The sequence below is a fragment of the Lynx rufus genome, unplaced genomic scaffold (assembly GCF_022079265.1).
Source record: "Lynx rufus isolate CCGP_SWC_20201006 ecotype Redwood Valley unplaced genomic scaffold, mLynRuf1.p SCAF_11, whole genome shotgun sequence".
Lineage (NCBI taxonomy): Eukaryota > Metazoa > Chordata > Mammalia > Carnivora > Felidae > Lynx > Lynx rufus.
In genome coordinates this window covers 12,469,653-12,491,045 of record NW_025814825.1, presented here as the reverse complement: position 1 = coordinate 12,491,045, position 21,393 = coordinate 12,469,653, and the positions used below count along the sequence as shown (strand labels likewise).

At 51.5% G+C, this 21,393-nt stretch overlaps 1 protein-coding gene across 1 annotated transcript; it reads left to right on the top strand.

The window, feature by feature from the left end:
* The first annotated feature begins 5,644 nt into the window (after positions 1 to 5,644).
* On the top strand, positions 5,645 to 10,159 carry NPFFR1 (neuropeptide FF receptor 1). Its single transcript, XM_047073698.1, has 4 exons — positions 5,645 to 5,662; positions 6,128 to 6,473; positions 8,026 to 8,125; positions 9,274 to 10,159. Exons 1-4 carry the CDS (start codon positions 5,645 to 5,647, stop codon positions 10,157 to 10,159), a joined length of 1,350 nt encoding a protein of 449 aa, XP_046929654.1.
* Positions 10,160 to 21,393: the final 11,234 nt, after the last annotated feature.

The following is a 21,393-nucleotide window of genomic DNA, read 5'->3' as shown; positions in this document are numbered from 1 at the left end:
TGAATTCAAATGCACCAGGGTCTCAAAGAGTTTGGTGAATCCCACAGTGTTACGCACTGACCATAAGCGCCTTGAAAGCACGGACCGTGATGAACGTCAATGGTTCGCAAATTCGTAACACGTGAAAAATCACCAGGGGAGCTTTTTAAGAAAAACGCCAGGGCTTGGACCCCATTCCCAGGGATTCTGATTCATTCGGAGGCAGTGCTGTAGTGTTAAAAGCCAGGTGATTTTGATCTGAGTCAGAGGTTAGAACCACAGGTGTAATCGGTTTAAAATCACATTGAAAAATCAGAGCTTCTTCCTGATTGCAAAGGTCAAACTGCAAATTAGTGAAAAGGAAAATAAAAAGCACTTGAAACATCCCTGTGGACAAACACTATTTTTTTTTTTTTTGTCATTCGCACACACACACATGCACACCTTTTTACACGGAATGCAGATTTGTCATAGATATTATTTTGTAGCTGCTACCACCCGTGGTCACTATTTCCCCCCACACCATTCATTAGATCTTGTTCCCTAGGATAAGTCCCTAGAGCTGGAACTCCTGGAGCAAGTCCTCTGCAGGGTGCCGGATGGATGTGCCCCACTGTGAAGGTTGAGCTGCTGTGTGCCCTCCCCCTCCCCCCACCGACCCTCAGCCACTCTCTGGCCATCACCGAGCACTTTTCTTCCCCACCATCCTGCCTGATGAAAAGGGTGTTCTTTAAAACCACACTTCTTTGATCACAAACGAATTTCAACTCTCCGTCTCACGTGTTCAGCAGCCATTTGTGCCGTTTTGTGTCGTATTCTTCAGCAGGTCCCCAGAGCCTCCCGGCCCAGGTCATGTTCACTCAGGAGGGTCTCAGGAAGGGCTGTTGGATGGTGAGCCCCAGGTCTCCAGTGAGGGACGAAGCTCCCACGCGGTGCCAGGACGGATCGGCAGGTGGTGATAACGATGGCGTTCCTAGAGGGGACTGCTGTGGACTCAGGGAAACAAATACCCAGCCTGGCTCTGTGCTCAAGGCATTCGTTGTGGTGGTGTTTGCTCCCTCACACATCTCCCAGGCTTTGCGGGGTGGCCCAGACCAAGAAGATTATGAGGATCTCGTCCTCACATCCACTGTGTAACTTCCCATTGTCAACACTACCGATTACGGAGCTAAGGCGTGGGGTGAGCCATGTGCACAGCAGTGCGCCCAGGTCCTTTTACTCGTCATCTTATTGGCTCACCACACCTCCTTTCGGGACGCGTGAGCTTACCTCCATTTCACCAGAGAGAACTCTGGTTCCCAGGGTGGTGACGTGACCTACGCGAGGTCATAGCCAGGCGTCGTGTGTCTCGATTTTCAAGATGGTAATGCTGAGTCCCCACAGGGGTGAGGCGGTGTTCCCGTCCTTCGGGGCTGCTGCAACAAAATACCACAGGGCGGGGCGCTGAGAAACCCCAGAAAGCCATCTCTCCGTTCTGGAGGCAAGGAAGTCTAAGGTCAAGGCGCAGATTCGGTGTCTGGTGAGGGCCCGCTTCTTGGTTCCCGGACAGCCGTCTTTCCGCTGTGTCCTCACATGCTGGAAGCGAGGAGGGAGCTCGCTGGGGTCTCTTTACAAGTCACTAATTCCACTCGTGACAGCTGCCCAGCGTGATCTAATCACACCCCAGAGGCTCCATCTCCAAATCTCATCACACTGGGGATTAGGCTTCAGCTTGTGAATTTTGAGGAGACACAAATATCCAGCCTATTGCCTGAAGTCACCGGGAAGAAGGCGGGGAGGAGGGCTGGGACTTTCCAGTCTGTGTGTGTCCACTATCTCCAGGGTCTTTGGTCCAAGTCCTTTAAATCTGTGGTTCTCAGACTAGACTGCATCGGAATCGCCTGGGGGAATGTGTTAAAACAGCTGGGCTTCTCGGGTCCCCAGGGTTTCTGGCTCCCTAGATCAGAGGTGAGGCCTGAGAATTTGCATTTCTAACTAGTTCCAAGCTAATGCTGACGCTGCTGGCCGGGACCGCACAGGGAGCACCAGCTTACCCCCATCTTCTCTCTGGCCCTGGGCTTGCTCTCTGCGATTATCAGAATGCCTTGGAGGCAACCCTTATTATATCCTGAGACCTCCAGGAAGCTCCCCCAGTAGGGGAATGCTTTAATTGGGCTCAGCGGAAGAGATTTTCACAGGCTTTAATGTATCCACAAGGGCACTGGGCAGATCCCAGAAAGGAATAGTCCAGGGTGCTAATGAGGTCTCTGGCTGCTGGCCTGGCTCAGCTGGGGTGGGAGGCCTGGCTGCTCCTCAACCCAGGGGAGTTGTCAGGAATCCTTCCTCTTCGAGAAAGCATCATCTTGCAACGCCGGAAGCTGCCCGGATGGTAGAGACGGACACCCGGGTCTAGAGGGGGTCTAGAGATAGGCAGGGTCGCTCCCGGGCGCCTCCCAGGGACAGACTGCAGAACAGGAGCTCACTTAGCAGTTTTCTGAGGCCGAGGGAAGGGCAGAGGACAGACAGCCTGGAGTCTACCCATGCACATCCACGGATTTCTTCGAGTCATGGGGACTGGTTCAGAGCTGACCTGGTGCTCCGGAGGGGTCAGCTGCCTGGAGAGGCTCCCAACAGACACTGGGATGGGGGTTCCTCCTCACAGAGGAGCCTGTGAGGGCCTTCCGACACCAGCAATGCCACCTTATAGCAGGACCCTATCACCTGGTGTCAGAATCCACCTTTCTTTCCTTTTCCCCTCATACAAATATTTATTCATTCAACAGGCATTTATTGAACCATTTACTATGGACAGGCACTGCAGAGATGCTGGGGCTATGGCTACTAACTGGCTTCCAAGGGTGGGGGGAAAACCCAATAAACGTGAAAACACATCAAATATTGACAGATGGAGGAAAATAAATAAGATGCTACAAGAGAAGATAAATGGGGGGGGGGCGCACCTGCCTGAAACAGAGTGATCGGGTCAGGCTTCTCGGAGAAGACGGCCTTTAAGCCGAGGGCTAAAGAAGGGGGGGGGGAGGCAGGAGCGACAAAGCATAGTGGACAAAGGGGGATGTGGCAGGGAAGCGAGGTCAGAGATGGCAACAGGAAATCAGACCGCAGAGCGTTTGGGAGGCCAAGTAAAGAGTTTGGATTGTATCTGAAAGACGCTGAGGGTTCTGCGATAATCCTTAGTGGCTCCTGCCGAAAATATTGCGGAAAAGCGGATGGGACCCGACAGTGGAGGCATCGGGTTGATGCACTGGAGTCCACTGGTCAAGCTTGGCATTAACAAAGAGACCACAAGTGTGTGTTGGTGGTTTAGCGGTGAGCAGAGCCGCCTTCCCAAAAAAAGCCCACGAGACACAATCTGATTGAGCCCTCAGATCTAATTGTCAATTACAGGAAATACAGCGGACAGAGTAAAACATGTAAAAATGACATCACAAGGGAGCACTCAGCAAAATCCAGTCTTTGAGAAATTCTACAAACGGCTCACTCAATTATGTGACAAAGTGTAGGGGGAGAGAGGCAGAGGGAGAACCTAGAAACTAAAAGAGATTCACCGCCACGTCAACCAAATGCAACGTGGAGGTGGCGGTCGAGTTTACAGTGATGGACCTTAATGAATCACATTTGCAACGTCACATTACCGTCCCTCCTACTGAGTGGTAGAAACCATTTCTCCTGCAGCTTGAATCTGGGCTGACTCTGTGACGTGCGTTGGCCAACTGATGGGGCAGAAATAATGACGTGAAAATTCTGGAGCCTAGGTCTTAAGAAGTCTGTAGCTTCTCCTCTTGCTGGCTCGGAAGCCTATGGCCACCAAGCTGTAAAGAAGCCCCATCTAGCCTCCTGGAGGATGACAGAGCACGTGGAGGAGAATGAAGACACCCCAGCCAAGAGCTGGCACTAACCACCAGCCGCGGGAGGGAGGCCATCTTGGGCCTCCCAGCTCTGGTCAAGCCATCAGGTGACCACAGCTGTATGGGTGATCCCCAGAGAACCTGCAGAAGGGCCACCCAGATTGCCAAGCTCCAGCACCACACCACTAAACTTTGGGGTGGTTTGCTGCATAATAACAGGTAACAGAAATCTTGTTTGGATCTTCACTCGAGTAAACCAACGATTTTAAAAAGCACCTAACAGGGGTGCCTAGAGGGCTCCGTCAGAAGAGCATGCAACTCTTGATATCCGGGTCGTGAGTTTGAGCCCCGTGTTGGGTGTACGGATTGCAGCAAACAAACAACGTTAAAAAAAAGTATGTAACAATCAGGGAATCTGAGTACTGGATGCTGGGTAATTGATAATATTAGACGTAACGGTCAATTTTGTTAGGTATCATAATGACACTGTGGTTATGTGGGTTGTTGTTGTTGTTGTTTTTTTTTTTTTAGTCCTACTTTTTAGCAATACAAACTGGAAATGTTGGTGGATGTAAGGAAGTGATGTGATATTCCAAAGAGAGGTGGGGCTATGGGTGAAACAAGATTAGCCTTGAGTTGCCCATTGTCGGAGGTGGAGGATGTACACATGGCAGTTCCTTATACTCTACTCCCTTGTAATGGTTCCCTGAGCTATACGCTCTTGTGTGCACTCACTATAATGTTCTCTCTTGTGCATGTCTGACATCTTCCATATTAAAATAAAGATGTTTGGGTGCAACTGGACGCCCTGGAATGCCTCAGCAGGGGGTATCACCTCCTCCTCTCATCGTGCACCTGAGGTTTGCATCGTCTCCACCCCCACCCCCACCCTGAGTGCCCCTGATACACCTGCTGGTCCCTCCAGCCCTGGTCACGCCAGCTCACTGGCCCTTAAGCGTCTCTAGCCTCCAGATCCCAAGCCTCCGTTGGGTCTCCAGGGTAGTGGCTGAGCTCTGGACGTGACAGAAGACTCCCCAAAGACTCTTCGTCCCCTGGAACAGACCACATTCAGTCCCAGAGGAAGGCAGGAGGAGAGTTTATGAGACAACATCATGAGTCACCACATCTAATGGCTTCCCAGAGGAGCTGTGGTTGGACACCGAACTGCTCCTTCCCAAAGGTGGCTGGGAAAGCACACGCCAAAGCCTGAAACTGACTCAGAGACACACAGAGAAGGACCACCTCTGCTGCATACACCTGAGCCACCTTGAGAATGTCACAGAACCCCTCTGATCTCAGTTCTCCCATTTCAAATGGGGCTAATACCTAACATGTTTACCTCGTGGGGTGATTGGGAGGGTTCAATAAAATAATACATATGCAAGTGCTTTGTTAGACGCTGTGCCAGTGAAGCAGCTGATACCACGATGGGACAGAGTGAAGGAGGCAGGGTAGCCTTGGCTTTGCGTGGTCTTCTGGTAAATTTAATGTGTGCCTTTGCTCTTACCCTGGTTCAGAGTCCTCTTTCACTGTCCCTTTGTCTACTGCCTTCTTGCCTTTCCCAGCTAAAGTTCTGTAGAGGCGATGTGGAGGGACAACAAAGATTCCGAGGGTATAACAGTCAGGGTCCCAGGAGAAAACAGGCGGTTGACTCAGAAAGTGTTTATCTGAAGAGGTTAATAGGGGGAGTTTATGGGGGGGTGGGAGGGGAGGCAAGAGAACCAGCAGGGATGGACGAGCACCCAGGACTGGCGATCCCAGGGAGCTGTCAGTGCAAGGAGAGAAAATAGTGTCACTGTGGCCCTCAAAGAGCTAGAGCCATGGAAGAGGGCCACCTGGTAGGAGCTGTATCCATAAAGACAGCCGCACAGGCAGAACTGGGCCAGGCATGGAGGGGGTCGGGAGATGAGTAACCTGCCTTCTGTCTTCTCCAGTCCTTCAATCTCCTCCAGCGCTTCCCATTGGCTGAACCTGGTCGGACACCAGAGGGCAAGGGAATCTGGCCGATGTAGTCCTTAGAGGTCAGCCTCTGGGGCAGACAGCGGGGCTAAGAAGGATGGAGCCCAGATGTGGCAGAGGCGGGGGAGTTGGATGGGAATGGAGGAGAGCCAACATCGGGAAGTGAGCTGTGGACGAGACAAGGTGGGGGCATGAGATGAGGGTTTGTGTGCTGTGGGTCGAAAGTGAATCCGGTTGCAACTGGAGTTGAACACACGATCGGGCGCGGTAGGGCATGGTCGGGATTGGGAGCACGGAAGGGTCGCACCCAATGGCAAGGAGTCAGTCAGCCCTTCTTTGCCAAGGCTCCTGACCTGTATGCTCCTTTGCTTCTAGGGGAGCCCGCCCAGCCTCCCAACAGCAGCTGGCCCCCAAGTCAGAATGGGAGTAATGCCAGGGCCACCCTGGCTGCAAACCTCACCTTCTCCTCCTACTACCAGCACTCCTCACCGGTGGCAGCTATGTTCATTGTGGCCTATGTGCTCATCTTCCTCCTGTGCATGGTGGGCAACGCCCTGGTCTGCTTCATCGTGCTCACGAACCGGCACATGCGCACCGTCACCAACATGTTCATCCTCAACCTGGCTGTCAGCGACCTGCTGGTGGGCATCTTCTGTATGCCCACCACTCTCGTGGACAACCTCATCACTGGTGAGTGGAGGCAGCAGAGGCAGTGAGGGTCCCCTCCGCCCCCGAAAGCGTGGTTGGCTCGGTCTCTTGGCCAAGATGTCATTGCCTCAAACTTAAGACAGTCTTGTGGCTGAAGGATTCGGTTAGAAATAACAGATACAATGAATTAATTATTCTCTTTGTTCCAGGCATTGTATGACCTACTCTTCCTGCATTACCTTCATGAATCCTTAGAGCAATCCAATGAGTTATGCATGAATCCTTAGAGCAATCCAATGAGCAATCCAATGAGCGTCCCACAAAATCCTGATTTTGGGGACGGGGAAATTGATGCCCAGAGTGATTAAGGGACATGTGTGTTGTTAACCAGCTAAGTGTCAAGTCCCGTGGCCTCATGCCCATATTTCTAACCAGTGTTACTGGAGCTCCCCTGGGCAGGACTAGGACCAATGGGAAGAAGTCGTAGGGGGGCAGGTTCCCTCTGAATAAGAACCTAATAATCCCCACTTATTTGAGTTGTTCTCCAACGAAAGAGAGTTCTGTCCGACAGGTAGTGAACTGCCTGTCACTGGAAGTGTCCAAGTAGAGACGGGCTGGCCATTTAGCAGTGACTTGGTAGAAGTGATTCAGGCAGAACTAGACCACCGAACCTCTCAATTCCTACCTGTCCATCTTCCACATGTCAGAGGGATCACACTGTTGTCTACTCTCTCCCACGTGATTTGCCTGCCTTGTTTCAGAATTAGGCTCCACACACCCTGAGACTCTACATGGGGAAGGACTAGTTTCCAGGGCCATGGAGACATCTAGAGATCTGAGCTCGTAGGCCCTGAGCTCGGGGCTCCGGAGCTCAGATCCAGAGCCTGAAAAGCCCCATCCAGAGGCTTACCAGTGACTGACCCGACTTGGGGAATCACAGCCTGTGTTTCTGTAGGTTTCAGGACCCAATTAGTAGTAGCCAGGGCAAACAATTTCCCCTCAGCTGCACTGGCTCAGCCTGGTGGGCCCTTCACTCGCTGCTGGAGCTCGAGTTCTTTCACAGCTGCTGAACATAAACTGCTCATCCTTCTCCTTCCCGGCACACCGAGACCCGCGCGCATGCATGCACGCACACACAGGTACAGGTGCACACACATACAGGCACACACAAGCAGCAAGAACAGTGATAAGGCAAAGTCACTAGCTGGGTAAGGTGGTGTCTTCCAGTCCTTTTCACGTGCCTCAATTTTAAAAATTGTTGGAATGACCCATTCAGTGTGGAGCCTGCTTAGAATTCTCTCGTGTGCTCAAAAAAAAAAAAAAAAGAAAAAGAAAAAGAAAAAAGAAAAAAGAAAAGAAAAGAAAAGAAAAAAAGATTGCCTCTCTAATGGTGAAAACCGGCCATGGTAGTTTGGACTGTTCGGACTGGTCAGTTCCTCATTTCTGGAACTGTGTAAGCAGATGAGAGGATGACCACCACCACCAGGACATGGAGGAAAGATCCGAGCCACCGTGAGGACTGGTCTAAATGGCCCAAGGTGTCCGGCTTTTTGTGGATGAGGCACTCGCTCTGTCATGGGCTCTGTCATTGCAGGGTGGCCCTTTGACAACGCCACGTGCAAGATGAGCGGCTTGGTGCAGGGCATGTCCGTGTCGGCTTCCGTGTTCACGCTGGTGGCCATTGCTGTGGAAAGGTGAGAGGGTTCCCGGCTGGGTTCTCCCCGGCTGACAGAGGCCCGCCACTAGGAAGAGCCTCTGTCTCCACGGTTGGGCTGACCAGAAGCCTGGGGCTGAATCGTGAGCCATAAAGGGAAGGGTTGTGGGGCTGTCTGCCCTCTATACTGGGGGGACCTGCAGAGAATTCCACCTCCTTCTGGAAGGCCTGGAGGCAGCTCCTGCCGAGGTTTAATAGGGATTCCTGGGTCCTATGAGAGCTTGGGGGCAGGCCTCGTTTCCTAAGCCGTGACTCCTGCCACTCATGAGAATGAGCCAGGAAAGCCAGTTTCCGAGGGCGGGGGGGCTCAGTGTGTTCCTGCTCCTTCACTCCCCCTCCACGCCCCCCTTGCTGTTCCCTGGCAGCCCAGGCCTTACCACTTCCCCATCTCCACACTACCAGAAGCTACTTCCGGTCTCTTTCGGCCTCAGATTCCATCAGAGTCTCTGATAAGCATGGGCCCGCGAACAGAATGGAGCCAGGGGCCAAGGAAGCTTTGCAAGCAATAAAACCCAAATGCATGCAACAGGTCCTTCTCCCCTCCTCCACCTCAGTGAGCCCTTGCACTAAGGGTTCATCTGGGCACTTTTGCCCAGAGCACGGGAGGCAGGCAAGGACACTGGCCAAGATGACATGGGGACAGCCTGTCACGTAGACTCCACACCTGAACGCCCAAGGTTTTCTGGAGAATCCGTAAACAGCTAAAAGTGTTCTTTGATGCACCTACCTACTCAGCCTACTCAAGGACAGAATGTGCAGGCTGATCACTTTGCTAGCTGCCAGCTAATCAGTTTAACCCCCCGCCGCCCCCCCCCAAGTGCACAGACAGGATTGTTTCCCACTGCAGGCAGTTCCGTCCCCCCTCCCGTCCTCCTTGCCTTTGTTCCTTGACTACTCAGCGGGGATCTGACTCCCTCTCAGGTGAGAAACCAGCTTGCTTGCAAACGAACCTGAACCTAGATCTACTGCGGGAGCTGCTCTTGGAAGCTGCCCACGGTGCGGTGCGAGGATGCACGTGGCATGCCCACGCGCCCCAGCCCCCAGCCCCGGCCAGGGCAGCCCTCGCCCCTGGCACAGGGACCCCTGGGACTCGTCCCGAGCCCGCCTCTCTTTCCCCCCTCCCCGCAGGTTCCGCTGCATCGTGCACCCTTTCCGCGAGAAGCTGACCCTGCGCAAGGCGCTGGTCACCATCGCGGTCATCTGGGCCCTGGCCCTGCTCATCATGTGCCCCTCGTCCATCACGCTGACCGTCACGCGCGAGGAGCACCACTTCATGGTGGACGCCCGCAACCGCTCCTACCCGCTCTACTCGTGCTGGGAGGCCTGGCCCGAGAAGGGCATGCGCAGGGTCTACACCACCGTGCTCTTCTCGCACATCTACCTGGCGCCCCTGGCGCTCATCGTGCTCATGTACGCGCGCATCGCCCGCCAGCTCTGCAAGGCCTCGGGGCCCGCGCGGGCCGGCGGGGAGGCGGCGGCGCCCGAGGGCCGCCCGGGGGCCCGGCGCAGGGCCAGGGTGGTGCACATGCTGGTCATGGTGGCGCTGGTCTTCACGCTGTCCTGGCTGCCGCTCTGGGCCCTGCTGCTGCTCATCGACTACGGCCAGCTGAGCGAGCCGCAGCTGCACCTGGTCACCGTCTACGCCTTCCCCTTCGCCCACTGGCTGGCCTTCTTCAACAGCAGCGCCAACCCCATCATCTACGGCTACTTCAACGAGAACTTCCGCCGCGGCTTCCAGGCCGCCTTCCGCGCCCGCCTCTGCCCGCCGCAGTGGGCGAGCCCCAGGGAGGCCTACTCGGAGCGGCCCGGCGGGCTCCTGCGCGCGCCGGTCTCCGTGGAGGTGCAGCCCAGCGACTCGGGCCTGCCCTCCGAGTCCGGCCGGGGCAGCGGGACGCCCCGGCCCGGCCGCCTCCCGCTGCGCGGTGGCCGGGTGGCCCACCACGGCTTGGCCCAAGCCGGGGAGCGTCCCGGCTGCCCCCACCTGCCCCTCACCATACCAGCGTGGGATATCTGAGTGGCATGGGGAGGGCGGGCCCTTGAACCTGGGGGCCCCGGCGGGACATGGGAGGCCAGGACGGGACCGCAATCGGGTGTGGTGTCGGGAGACGTGCCTCGCGCCTCGCTCTCACATACAAGGCGGTGGCAGCTAGCGGCACCTCCTCTACTGCCTTCCCCCTGGCGGGGCGGGAGCTAACGTTCCACCGCACCCTTCCTTGCGGCGGCTCCGCGCACACCCGGCTCCCCGAATCCTCGCGAGACTTTGGGACTAGGTTTTCTGGTCTCCGCTTCTCCAGATGTGAAACTGAGGACCAGAGAGGAGGTGTGCCTAGCCGGGGCTCTCAGCTGGAGCTCTCACAGGAGCCCCCACTCCAGCGCCTGAATGGGCATCTCCAGCTGCCTCCAGAAGGGCCCCCGAAGGCGGGGCACAGTGAAATGGGTACATCCTACTTACGCAGCTGGGAAGGATGGGAAAGCGAAGTTGCTCTGTCCATTCGATGCTTTGTGTCCATGTCCTGGAGTCCCTTATGTATGACGGAAGCCACTCGGCCTCACCCTTTCCAGGAGAACCTGCTGTGCCAACTCTGTGTAGGTTTGTCTTGTTTGTTCCAAGAGGTGTTCCGGGCCCTTCTCTTCTCCCCACAGTGCTTCGAGGGGACATCGCGTCTGGGCAGCTGCAGAAGGAGTGTCAGTTGCAGACACTCTGGGTCTTGCCCTTCGGGTCCTCACCCAGAGAAAAGAGGAAGGGCTCTCCACCATCACCCAGGCAAGAACTTACAAGGCGACAGGCAGCTGCAAGGCCACAGGGAGGCCTTGGTTTATTTATTCGTGGACCGGAGGAAGGGAGAGCACCGGACCTACTTGCAGCTTTTGGAAAGACATCAGCCCACCGGAGCTGCGAGCGCAAAGCCTTCGCAGGGCCCTGCTTCTCTGTTTCCTCGGGGCTCTGAAGGGAGATAGGTCAATCAAAGCTGGGGTGGCCTTTGGGGCCTCCTGGAGGACACACACTAACCCCCCTGGCACAGATAACTTGTCCTCTGAAAAGGGGTGGGGACCAGGAGGCCCCCTTGTCTTCTCTACAGCTCTCACCAGTACACCTGCATCGCCTCGAAGAAACGAGGTTTCTCGTCCAGGAGATGGGAGGAAATGGGATCGCCTCGGTGATCTCTGCATGGCCCCCCATAATCTGAAGCGAACTGGGCATTCCCCCCCTCGTCTCTATAGAAAACACCATGTTGCTAGAATTTTAGTGCATAGCAAGCGAATGTTTCCGGGGGTCAGGCCAGAGGAGGCAGCTCGGAGGCTTGATGGCTTCAGTAATGGACAATGACTTAACCCCGTTTACTCCGCCCTAAGCGCTGGACGTCACAGCAGCAGAAAACTCCAAAGCAGTTGTCCAGTACATTCTCCAGGCTTGACCCCAGACACTGTCTCATTTGACCCATGCCAGATGTTGTTGCTGCCGTTTCACAAAGTAACTGAGGCTGCAGGGGGCCGAGGTCACGGGCCACGGAGCGGCAGGATGGGGATTGGAATTTGTCTTCTGGTGGTTTCTGCCCCTGCTGCATTCTGCCTCTCAGGGAACGTGGGTGGGGCGGAATGGGGAGGAGACCCGAAGTTTCTACGGAGGTTTTCTGCCTGACGGTGAACCAGGACGCTCGTGGAGCCAGACTCCCTTCAGGCTGCCAGTCTGGGAAATGGGAGTCTCTTGTGTCTACTCTTGCAATATCCAGACCGAGCTGCTCTGTGCACAATATCCATAACCCACAAGCTGAGCAGGCTGCCGAGATCCATCATGACCCCACCCAGGTCCAGGCATCTGGGGGTGATGAATGCAGGGCTTAGGAGAGGAGAGGACTCCCTAACTAGCCCCTCGTTAACTAGCGCATGTATGGGCCCCATGTCTGGTGCTTGGTGTTGTCACATAGACCAGCGAGGTCCCAGCTGCTTCTCGTGAAGAACTCTGTCTCCAGGCTCTACAAGTTGCCCAGAGAAAGGGCCATCTCAAACCCAAATGCTTCTCCCTGTGGCTGGGTGGGATCTGTCCAGAGACACTGTCTGGTCCCTCCTCTGGGGTGTTTCTCCGTTCGCATGGCCTCCCCAACCACAGAATCACAGCCTTTACAGCCGGGGGAGATCAGAGCGCTCACCCCAGCCAACCTTTCCACCAAGGCCCCTTTGTTTTAGTTCCCCCCAAAGACACCATGCTTGGAGAGCTGGGCCTGCCAGAGAGACCGCAGTAGGCATAATTCATATATTTTGCTGTTATTTTCCTCTCTAAAAATCAGTCCAAGGCGATGCCAGCCCATTCAGAGATTGGATCTGAATGGCAACAAGCATGCCTTTATGCTCTCATGAGGGGGTGAGGCCTTGTGGGTATGTGTGGAATGTTTGCTTTTTGTGTCTGTGGTAGAATATACACAACATAAAACTTACCATTGTTCACTTTCGTAAGGGTACAGTTCAGTGGCCGTAAGTGCGTTCACACTGGCGTGTAACTGTCACCACTGTGGATTTCCAGAGCTTTCTTAACATCCCAAACTGTAACTCCGTACCCAGTGAATGACAACTCCCCATTTCCTCCCAGCTTCTGGTAACCACCATTCTACTATCCGTGTCAATCAATGAATCTGACTACTCCGGGTACCTCATGCAAGGGAATCAAACAGTATTTGTACTTTTGTGTCTGACTTACTTCACTGAGCATAATGTCCTCAGGGTTTATCTTTGTTGTAGCATATGTCGGAATTCCCTTCCCTTCTCTTCCCTTCCCTTTCCTTCCCTTTCCTTCCCCTCCCCTCCCCTTTTATGAGAGACAGAGAGAGAGAGAGAATGAATCCCAAGCAGACTCCATGCTGAGCATGGGCTCGATCCCACGACCTTGGGATCACGACCTGAGCAGAAATCAAGAATCAGATGTTCAACTGGCTGAGCCCCCAGGCGCCCCCAGAATTTCCTTTTATTTAAGGCCGAAGAATATTATATTGTATGTATATTCCACATTTTGTTTATCTGTTCCTCCACTGGGTGGACATTTTGGGTTGCCTCCTTATTTTGGTTATTGTGAATAATGGGTGGAGTTTTAAGATACCGGAAGTCGTTCCTAAAAATACTGCCTGCGTGACCCTGAGGACAGACACCCCAGGTGGGGAACTCAGCACTGATGGGTGACAAAAGCAGAGGCTCAAGGAAAGCTGTGATCGCTCTTACTTCCCTGTGCCCACCCCGCTGCTCTGAGTTTCTGCTGGGCTTTACTTCTCCGCTAGAGAGGCGAGAAAGTTGTATGTTCCCTCCATGGGATGATATCTTACGAAGCTATCGTTATAATTATAGCTTTCTTGTCCTCACTGGAGCCCTGTGTCCCAATACCTGGGCCCTATCAGGAACCTCGCCGGCTACCCTGAGGCACGCAAGAGGAAGCAAAGCAGACTTCTTCTGATGTGCTGTCCTCCGCCTACCGACTGGTTGGTCTCCTGAGGTAACTGCCCTTTCACAGGCGGAAAGTCTGAAGATGAATTGGAGGTGTCATGGGCGAAAAGGGCCAGAGGCCTGTTGACACTGAGCACCCTCACCCCAGACGACACTCGGAGGGACTCTGTATCTATCCCGCCGTGCGCAGCGTGAGCGGTCATCCTAATCGTGGGTCTCCACTGATGAATGGCCTCTTGCCTTCACCAAGACCATGCAGCAGCACGCAACAGACCAATGGGAGCCGGAGGCGGGCACCCGGCTTGGACCCCACAAACCACAATCTGCCCGGCCCTACACTGAGGACTTCCTCTTGGGACCTGGAGGACGCATGACTTGATTTGGGTTGGAATGGAGGGCAGAGCTGGCAAAGGAGGACGCGAGCCCCCTATCATTAGTCTACTGTGTATTCATCCAGAAAGCCAGATGAGAGCCAAACCGAGAGCCGGATGGACAAAGCGTTGCTATTAAGCTCTGTACCTTTTTGCATCCGTTTCCTCAGCTCACCCCTGAGAAGTGCCACTGAGGGGAGATAGATGAGAAGGAGGTAGCCCAAATGGGCTTCATTACAAGCAAACAATGTTGAATCGACAATAGATTCCTTGTTGAATAACCCAATTATTTATGCTCACGGCATTTCATTGTTGGTGTTTTCTCTCCCGACACAAACCCTCCATGATCGTTGTGGAAATTTTACAAAATTTAGATAAGCAAAGAGAAGAAAATAAAAAAAAAAAAACAAACACACACCCAAATCCCATCACAAGGGATAAGCATAAAGTCATCTTCTACACACATATAGCCACATGTTCTAAAATTTTGTAACAACTTTATTGAGGCGTAACTCGCCTACAACGAAGCTCACCTTTCGTAATTGTGCACTTTGATGAGTTTTCGCTTTGTGTACAGCCGTGTAACCCCGACCCCACCCAAGATATTTCCAGCATCCCCCCAAAACTGCCTTGTGCCGTACCGTGGTCAATCCTCTCCCTCACTCCTGGCCCCAGATAAACACCCTTCTGATTCCAAAATGGTATATACCCAGAGCCATGCAGCGTGTGACTTTTTGAGTCTGGTTTCTTTCGCTAAGCATGATGTTCTTGAGCTTTTTGTCGCAGCATGTATCAGTCCTTTGTTCCTTTTTATCACTGAGCATTATTTCATCGTTTGGCTGTATCACATTTTATTTCTCCGTTCATCAGTTAATGGGCATTTGGGTTGTTGTTCAAGTATGAATTCATGAATTATGAATAACACTGCCATAAACGAGCTCATATACAAGTCCTTCCAGTATACACGTTTTCAATTGGGGAAATACCTAGGCGTGGGTCTGCTGGGTTGGAACTAAGTGTATAGTTTAACCACGTAAGAAACCACCAAAGTATCTTCCAAAGTTGCTGCGCCATTTTGCGCTCCCGTCAGCAGTGTTCCAGCTGTTCCTGCCAATACTCAGTAGCACCAGTCTTTAAAAATGTTCCTGATGGGCGCCTGGGTGGCTCAGTCGGTTGAGCATCTGACTTCGGCTCAGGTCATGATCTCATGGTTTGTGAGTTCGAGCCCCGCATCGGGCTCACTATCAGCACGGAGCCTGCTTCGGATTCCCTGTCTCCCTTTCTCTCTGTCCCTCCCCTGCTCATGTTCTCTCAAAAATAAAAAATAAATATTAAAAAGAAAAATGTCCCTGATGGAGGCACCTGAGTGGCTCAGTCAGTTACGCATCCATCTTTTGATCTTGGCTCAGGTCATGATCTCACGGTTCATGATTCATGAGTTTAAGCCCTGCATCAGGCTCTGCGCTGGCAATGGATTCGGTCTCCCTCTCTCTCTCTGCCCCTCTCCCTCTCGTGCTCACTTGCTCTCTCTCTCTCTCAAAAGAAATAAGTTAAACTTTTTTTTTAATTAAAAAAAATGTCCCTGATGATGCTGGGGATCTTTTCATAGGCTTATTGGTCATTCTTCTAGATTTGATTGCAACATGTTTTCAAATCTATCTTTTAAAAAGATGATTATATTGTAGAGACCTAAGTGCAAAAATTTGCCCTAAATCTAAGAGGCACTTATCACTAATAGATGATTTTTAAACTCATCAAGAATGGGTTTAAAGTTAGATAAGTAGGTGGAACATGGTAGACGAGGGAGGGCTATTTTAATAGGTGATTAGGAATGGCCTCTCTGGGGAGATGACAGTTGAGTACAGATACGAAGAACTTACCGAGTGCCTGTTAAAAGCCAGGCATGGTACCGAGAGCTTTTGTCTGATTTCTCCCAACAGACAGTAAGCTCCATGAGGACAGGGACTAACTATGTCTATTTCACTCACTTTTGTAGACTCAGATCTAGGACACTGCCTGGTACATGGGAGACAATAAATGACTGTTGAATGGATGAAGTAATAAAATAAGCAAGTATTTATTACTATGCCCATATTCTAGATGGAAAACTCAAGTCTCAGAGAAGCCAAGTCACTTACTGAAGGTCACATAACTAGATGGTGGTGAAGCTGAGACTCAAATCTTGATCCATCTGACCAGAGAGCACAGGTTTTGCAGATCCCCCAAGCTGCTGTGGATTCTCCTTCCTCTATTTGGGAAATTGAGGTTCAGAATAAAACAGGGAGGCTTGATGGAGGTCCCCCCTTTAATCCAAAAATAAAACCAGCCAGCCACAGGCTCCAGACTGCTGTTTTGGCCAGAAGGCCACATTTCCATCACATTCAGTGGCTTCCAAAAATTTGAGATGGAAGGAGTACCAGCGGTTTAGTTAAAAGGTGAAAATTTAGTTGGATCCAAGCCACATCAAGCCTTCACGGGCTGAAAGAAATCATCCTTTTGACTCCTCTGTCTTGCAGTCATTGATGGGGCAAAGGCTGTCCATCTGGCTGTGTCCTGTCTTGCCTCGCGTTGTTTGTGTGCTCTTGCTGGCTGCGATGTCCAGGCCTTTGAATCCCCGTCACCGACAAATACCGCTGTTGTCATGTGCAAGCAACCAAATTAATGTGGGTGGAAAAACCCAAGCTTAGTGATTTGGGCAAATTAGTTTATCTGTCACATAGCCAGTGGTGGTGTTAAATCACTCTCTGTTTGAGGAGTAATCACTCCCCACCCGGCTCTGTCTTCCTCTCTGCAGGGAGGTTAGAACAGCCAAAGTCAAGCTGTTTTAGTGACAGAGCAATCTACATTTCCATGTTTTGACCACCCTCAAGGAAGAGTATTTTACGTAGCATATTTTGTTCATTCACAGTGCTGTCTGGCGGTCCTTCGAAGCCACCTCTGATGATCAAAATCACCCCTTCACTCTCCTCTGGTCCGTGTCTTTGGAAAACGATGTTACCTATGCTGTAAATTATGTAAAATAAACTCATTATGAAAAAGAGGTGAGTGTTTACTTTCTACTTTCCATCGCATTAGTAGCTTTCTCTCTTTTGCGTCTTTACTGTGAATGAAGTTTCCAGGCAAATAGCCATCCCTTCAACATAGGTAGACAGCGGGCTATGTCATCACCGACATGATTGCGGTATTCCCGTTTTACAGATGGGAAACTGAGTTGCACAGAGACCAAGGCATTTCCTTGAGGTTCCCGTGTCTTATAAGTGGAAGAAGTCAAAACAAAGCTTCAGGCTCTGTGTGTGTTCCAATCCAGTGTTCTTGACACTTCACCGAGTTACTTACTTGGTTAGCTTCCTACTTTGATGCCTATGCGACAAGTTTAGATAAAACTTCATTCCGGCAAGTGTATGCTCCACAAACCTAGTGTCTTTGGACTCTGGGAACATGACCTCTCACAGTTCAGTAGGCAGAGATAGAAAAGAGAAAAACTGTAATGCACTATAGTGCTTTTTACAATGGGATACCACGGTTGGCCAAAGAAGCAATGGGACAGCCTGAGGCGCATCAGAAAAGAACTCCTGTAAGAGGCTTGAAATACGTCTTAACGACTGAACTAGAGACAGCCGGGTAGAGAGGAGGGTTTGAAGCAGGGAAGCAATGCACTAAGATCTTCACCTGTTAAAGCTTATACTGGCAGCAGGACAGAGTGACTTGGAGGGGGGTGAAGCTGGAGACCAGTGAGGCAGGAGGTATTTGGGGGAACCCAGGGGAGATACCCCGGGACTGGCTGAGGCAGGAGGAATGGGGAAGAGATGGCAAGTTCATGAGATGTTTGCGAGATCAATTCAATATTATCTGATAACTGCTCGGATGTGGGAGGATGGGCCATCGTTCTATGATACTTTTGGTTGCCAGTAACCAGCTTAAAGTAAAGGTGTGCAAGTTAGTGCAGATGACTGGTCGATCCAGAAGCTCAACAATGTCCCCAAGGACCACATGGTCTCCATTCAGCTGCTCTGCCATCTACACTGTGAACTTGGCCCTCAGTCTCGCTTCCCTCGTGGTACAGGAGGCCGCTATCAGCAATCAGAGCTGTATTCTTTCTTGTTTACATTGAGAGAGAGAAGGAATATCTCTCCTCATGACTTTCTCCTAAGAGAACAAAGTAACTTCTCAGAAGGAGGCAGGAAACTTATATTGGTTCCTATTAGGTCAGGTATCCATTGCTGAACCAGTCCCTGTGGCCAGGTTCTGAACCTCATGTTCTTTGATGGGGTTCTAGAACAGTTAAAGGGGATAGGGTTTGGGGCGCCTTGGTGACATCTGACTTCAACTCAGGTCATGATCTTGTGGGTTGTGAGTTTGAGCCCCATGTCGGGCTCTGTGCCGACAGCTCGGAGCCTGGAGCCTGCTTTGGATTCTGTGTCTCCCTCTCTCTCTCCCCCTCCCCGGCTCATGCTCAGTCTCTCTTTCTCTCTCAAAAATCAATAAACATTAAAAAAAAAACATTTAAAGGGGATAGGATTACAATGATTGATTTAGACAAATCAAGGCCCATCTCTGGAACTGAGAGTCAATCTCCAATCTAGTTAATCTGGGGGAGGGAATGACAGATTGATGGGAAGTTGTATCCATTAGAAAGTCTTTCAGAAGCCCACAAGAAACATAATACTCTGAATCATACTGTTTTAAATACAACAAAGTCAATTTATTATCTTACATAGCACATTAATTGTTAGTGAGGTCAATTTGTTATCTTTTCATAAGAATACCTAACGCAGGAAAGGCCCAGGGTTAATTAAGTCAGCAGCTCAGTGACATCAAGACCCAAGATTTGTCCACTTGGCATCTTCATTTTGGGTGTATTCGTGTTACCTGCAGCCCCTCTCCCCTCCAGATTGTAAGACAGGTGTGGCTAGCAAATTCCATGACAAGGCGTAAAGGAAGCCAAGAGTATCTCTCACAGAAGCAAGAGAACCTTTGTCAGAAGACCCTACCCCTTAGATTGCATTGGTAGCATTTTGTCCCATACGTACCACCAGTCTGGTCATTAGCAAGGGGAACAGAACCACTGATCAATTAGACCTTCCCCTGACTATGGGACGGCACCTCATTTCCCAAACCACATGGCCACACTGGGGTGGGCAGAGGCAGGTCTGAACAACAGAGCCCTGTTGGGAAGGAGAAAGGGGAGTGAACAGGTGTTGGGTGGGCGATCACCGGAGACTGCTACAGACCTTAACCAGGAAATGGGCTAGGAGGAACTTCTCGGTAGAATAACTGCGTAGTTCAGGTGCTGTTAACTGAGAGAGAGGGCTCAAGAGAAACAATGGGAGGCTCATTTTTGGACTTGGTGAATATGAGATGCTCATGTACCAGCCAAGCTGAGAAATCTAGAAGGCAGCTATATAGTTGATCACCCCCTTCTTTATTTTTTTTTAATTTTTTTTTGTAACGTTTATTTATTTTTGAGACAGAGAGAGACAGAGCATGAACGGGGGAGGGGCAGAGAGAGAGGGAGACACAGAACTGGAAGCAGGCTCCAGGCTCTGAGCCATCAGCCCAGAGCCCGATGCGGGGCTCGAACTCACAGTCCGTGAGATCATGACCTGAGCTGAAGTCGGACGCCCAACTGACTGAGCCACCCAGGTGCCCCATCACCCCCTTCTTTAAAAAAAAAAAAAGTTTACTTGTGTATTTTGAAAGAGAGAACACATGCGAGCAGGGGAGGGGCAGAGAGAGGGAGAGAGAGAATCCCAAGTAGGCTCCGTGCTGTCAGCACAGCAGCCCAGGACAGGGCTCCATCCCATGAACCGTGAGATCATGCCCTGAGCCGAAGTCGGACGCGTAACTGACCGAGCCACCCAGGCGCCCCCTCATCCCCTTCTTCTTAAAACCCCATTTCTTTCTCTGGCTTCCAAGACACCACACTTCTTGTTTTTGTCTCCTCTCTCTCTGCCATTCCTTCTTTGACCCTTTCTTGGCACTTCTTCTGCCACCCATCCCTGAAATATTGAGATTCCCCGAGGTTCTGTTCTAGGCCCTCTGCTTTAAAAAAAAAAAAAATGTAGGGTGGCCTGGGTGACTCAGTCTGTTAAGCTTCCCACTTCAGCTCAGCTCGTGGTCTGGAGGTTTGTGAGTTCAAGCCCTGCATCAGGCTCTGCACTGACAGCATGGAGCCTGCTTGGGATTCTCTCTCTCCCTCTGTCTCTGCCGCTCCCCTGCTCGCGCTCTCTCTCTCAAAATAGTAAATAAATACACCTTTTAAAAATAAATAAATAGGGGCGCCTGGGTGGCACAGTCGGCTAAGCGTCCGACTTCAGCCAGGTCACGATCTCGCGGTCCGTGAGTTTGAGCCCCGCGTCGGGCTCTGGGCTGATGGCTCGGAGCCTGGAGTCTGTTTCCGATTCTGTGTCTCCCTCTCTCTCTGCCCCTCCCCCATTCATCCTCTGTCTCTCTCTGTCCCAAAAATAAATAAACGTTGAAAAAAAAAATTAAAAAATGAAAAATAAATAAAAAATAAATAAATAAATAAATAAATAAATAAAGGGGAGCCTGGGTGGCTCAGTCGGTTAAGCATCTGTCTTCAGCTCAGGTCATGATCTCACCGTTCCTGAGTTCGAGCCCCACATCGGGCTCTGTGCTGACAGCTCAGAGCCTGGAGCCTGTTTCAGATTCCGTGTCTCTCTCTGTTTCCTTGTCCCTCCCCTGCTTGTGCTCTGTCTCTCTCCCTCTCAAAAATAAGTAAACACTACACAATTTTTTGTAATAAAAATAAATAAAAATTTAAAAACCTGTATTTCATTACTATATATATTTCTTCTGGGTGGTGTCATTTTCAGTTGGCTTTAAATAAATGACTTCAGGGGCGCCTGGGTGGCGCAGTCGGTTAAGCGTCCGGCTTCAGCCAGGTCACGATCTCGCGGTCCGTGGGTTCGAGCCCCGCGTCGGGCTCTGGGCTGATGGCTCAGAGCCTGGAGCCTGTTTCCGATTCTGTGTCTCCCTCTCTCTCTGCCCCTCCCCCATTCATGCTCTGTCTCTCTCTGTCCCAAAAATAAATAAACGTTGAAAAAAAAAATTTAAATCAATGACTTCAGCCAACCTTCCTTTCTCTCCTGAGTTCCAAGTCCTCTAACCACTCACTGGACTTTTCAACCTGGACTTTTGTCTCTACTCACCCCCCAAAATCTCTGTAAGATTTTCTTCGTGATTTGTTACTGACAATTCTGGGCATTTTTTTCCTCTGTCTTATATGATGGACTATGCAAATGTAACTTCAAGGTGCCTCCTTATCCAGCTCTGTTGCTATCCTGGGTCCCTGCTGTATTTGTTGTGGGCAGGGGGCAGGGGCCAGTAAACCCCCAGGGACTAGGTTTCCCAAACTCCTGTGTCAGAGGAACATAAGATTATATTATTGTTCCCAATTATTCACTCTCTTCTCTGAAACAGGAGTATA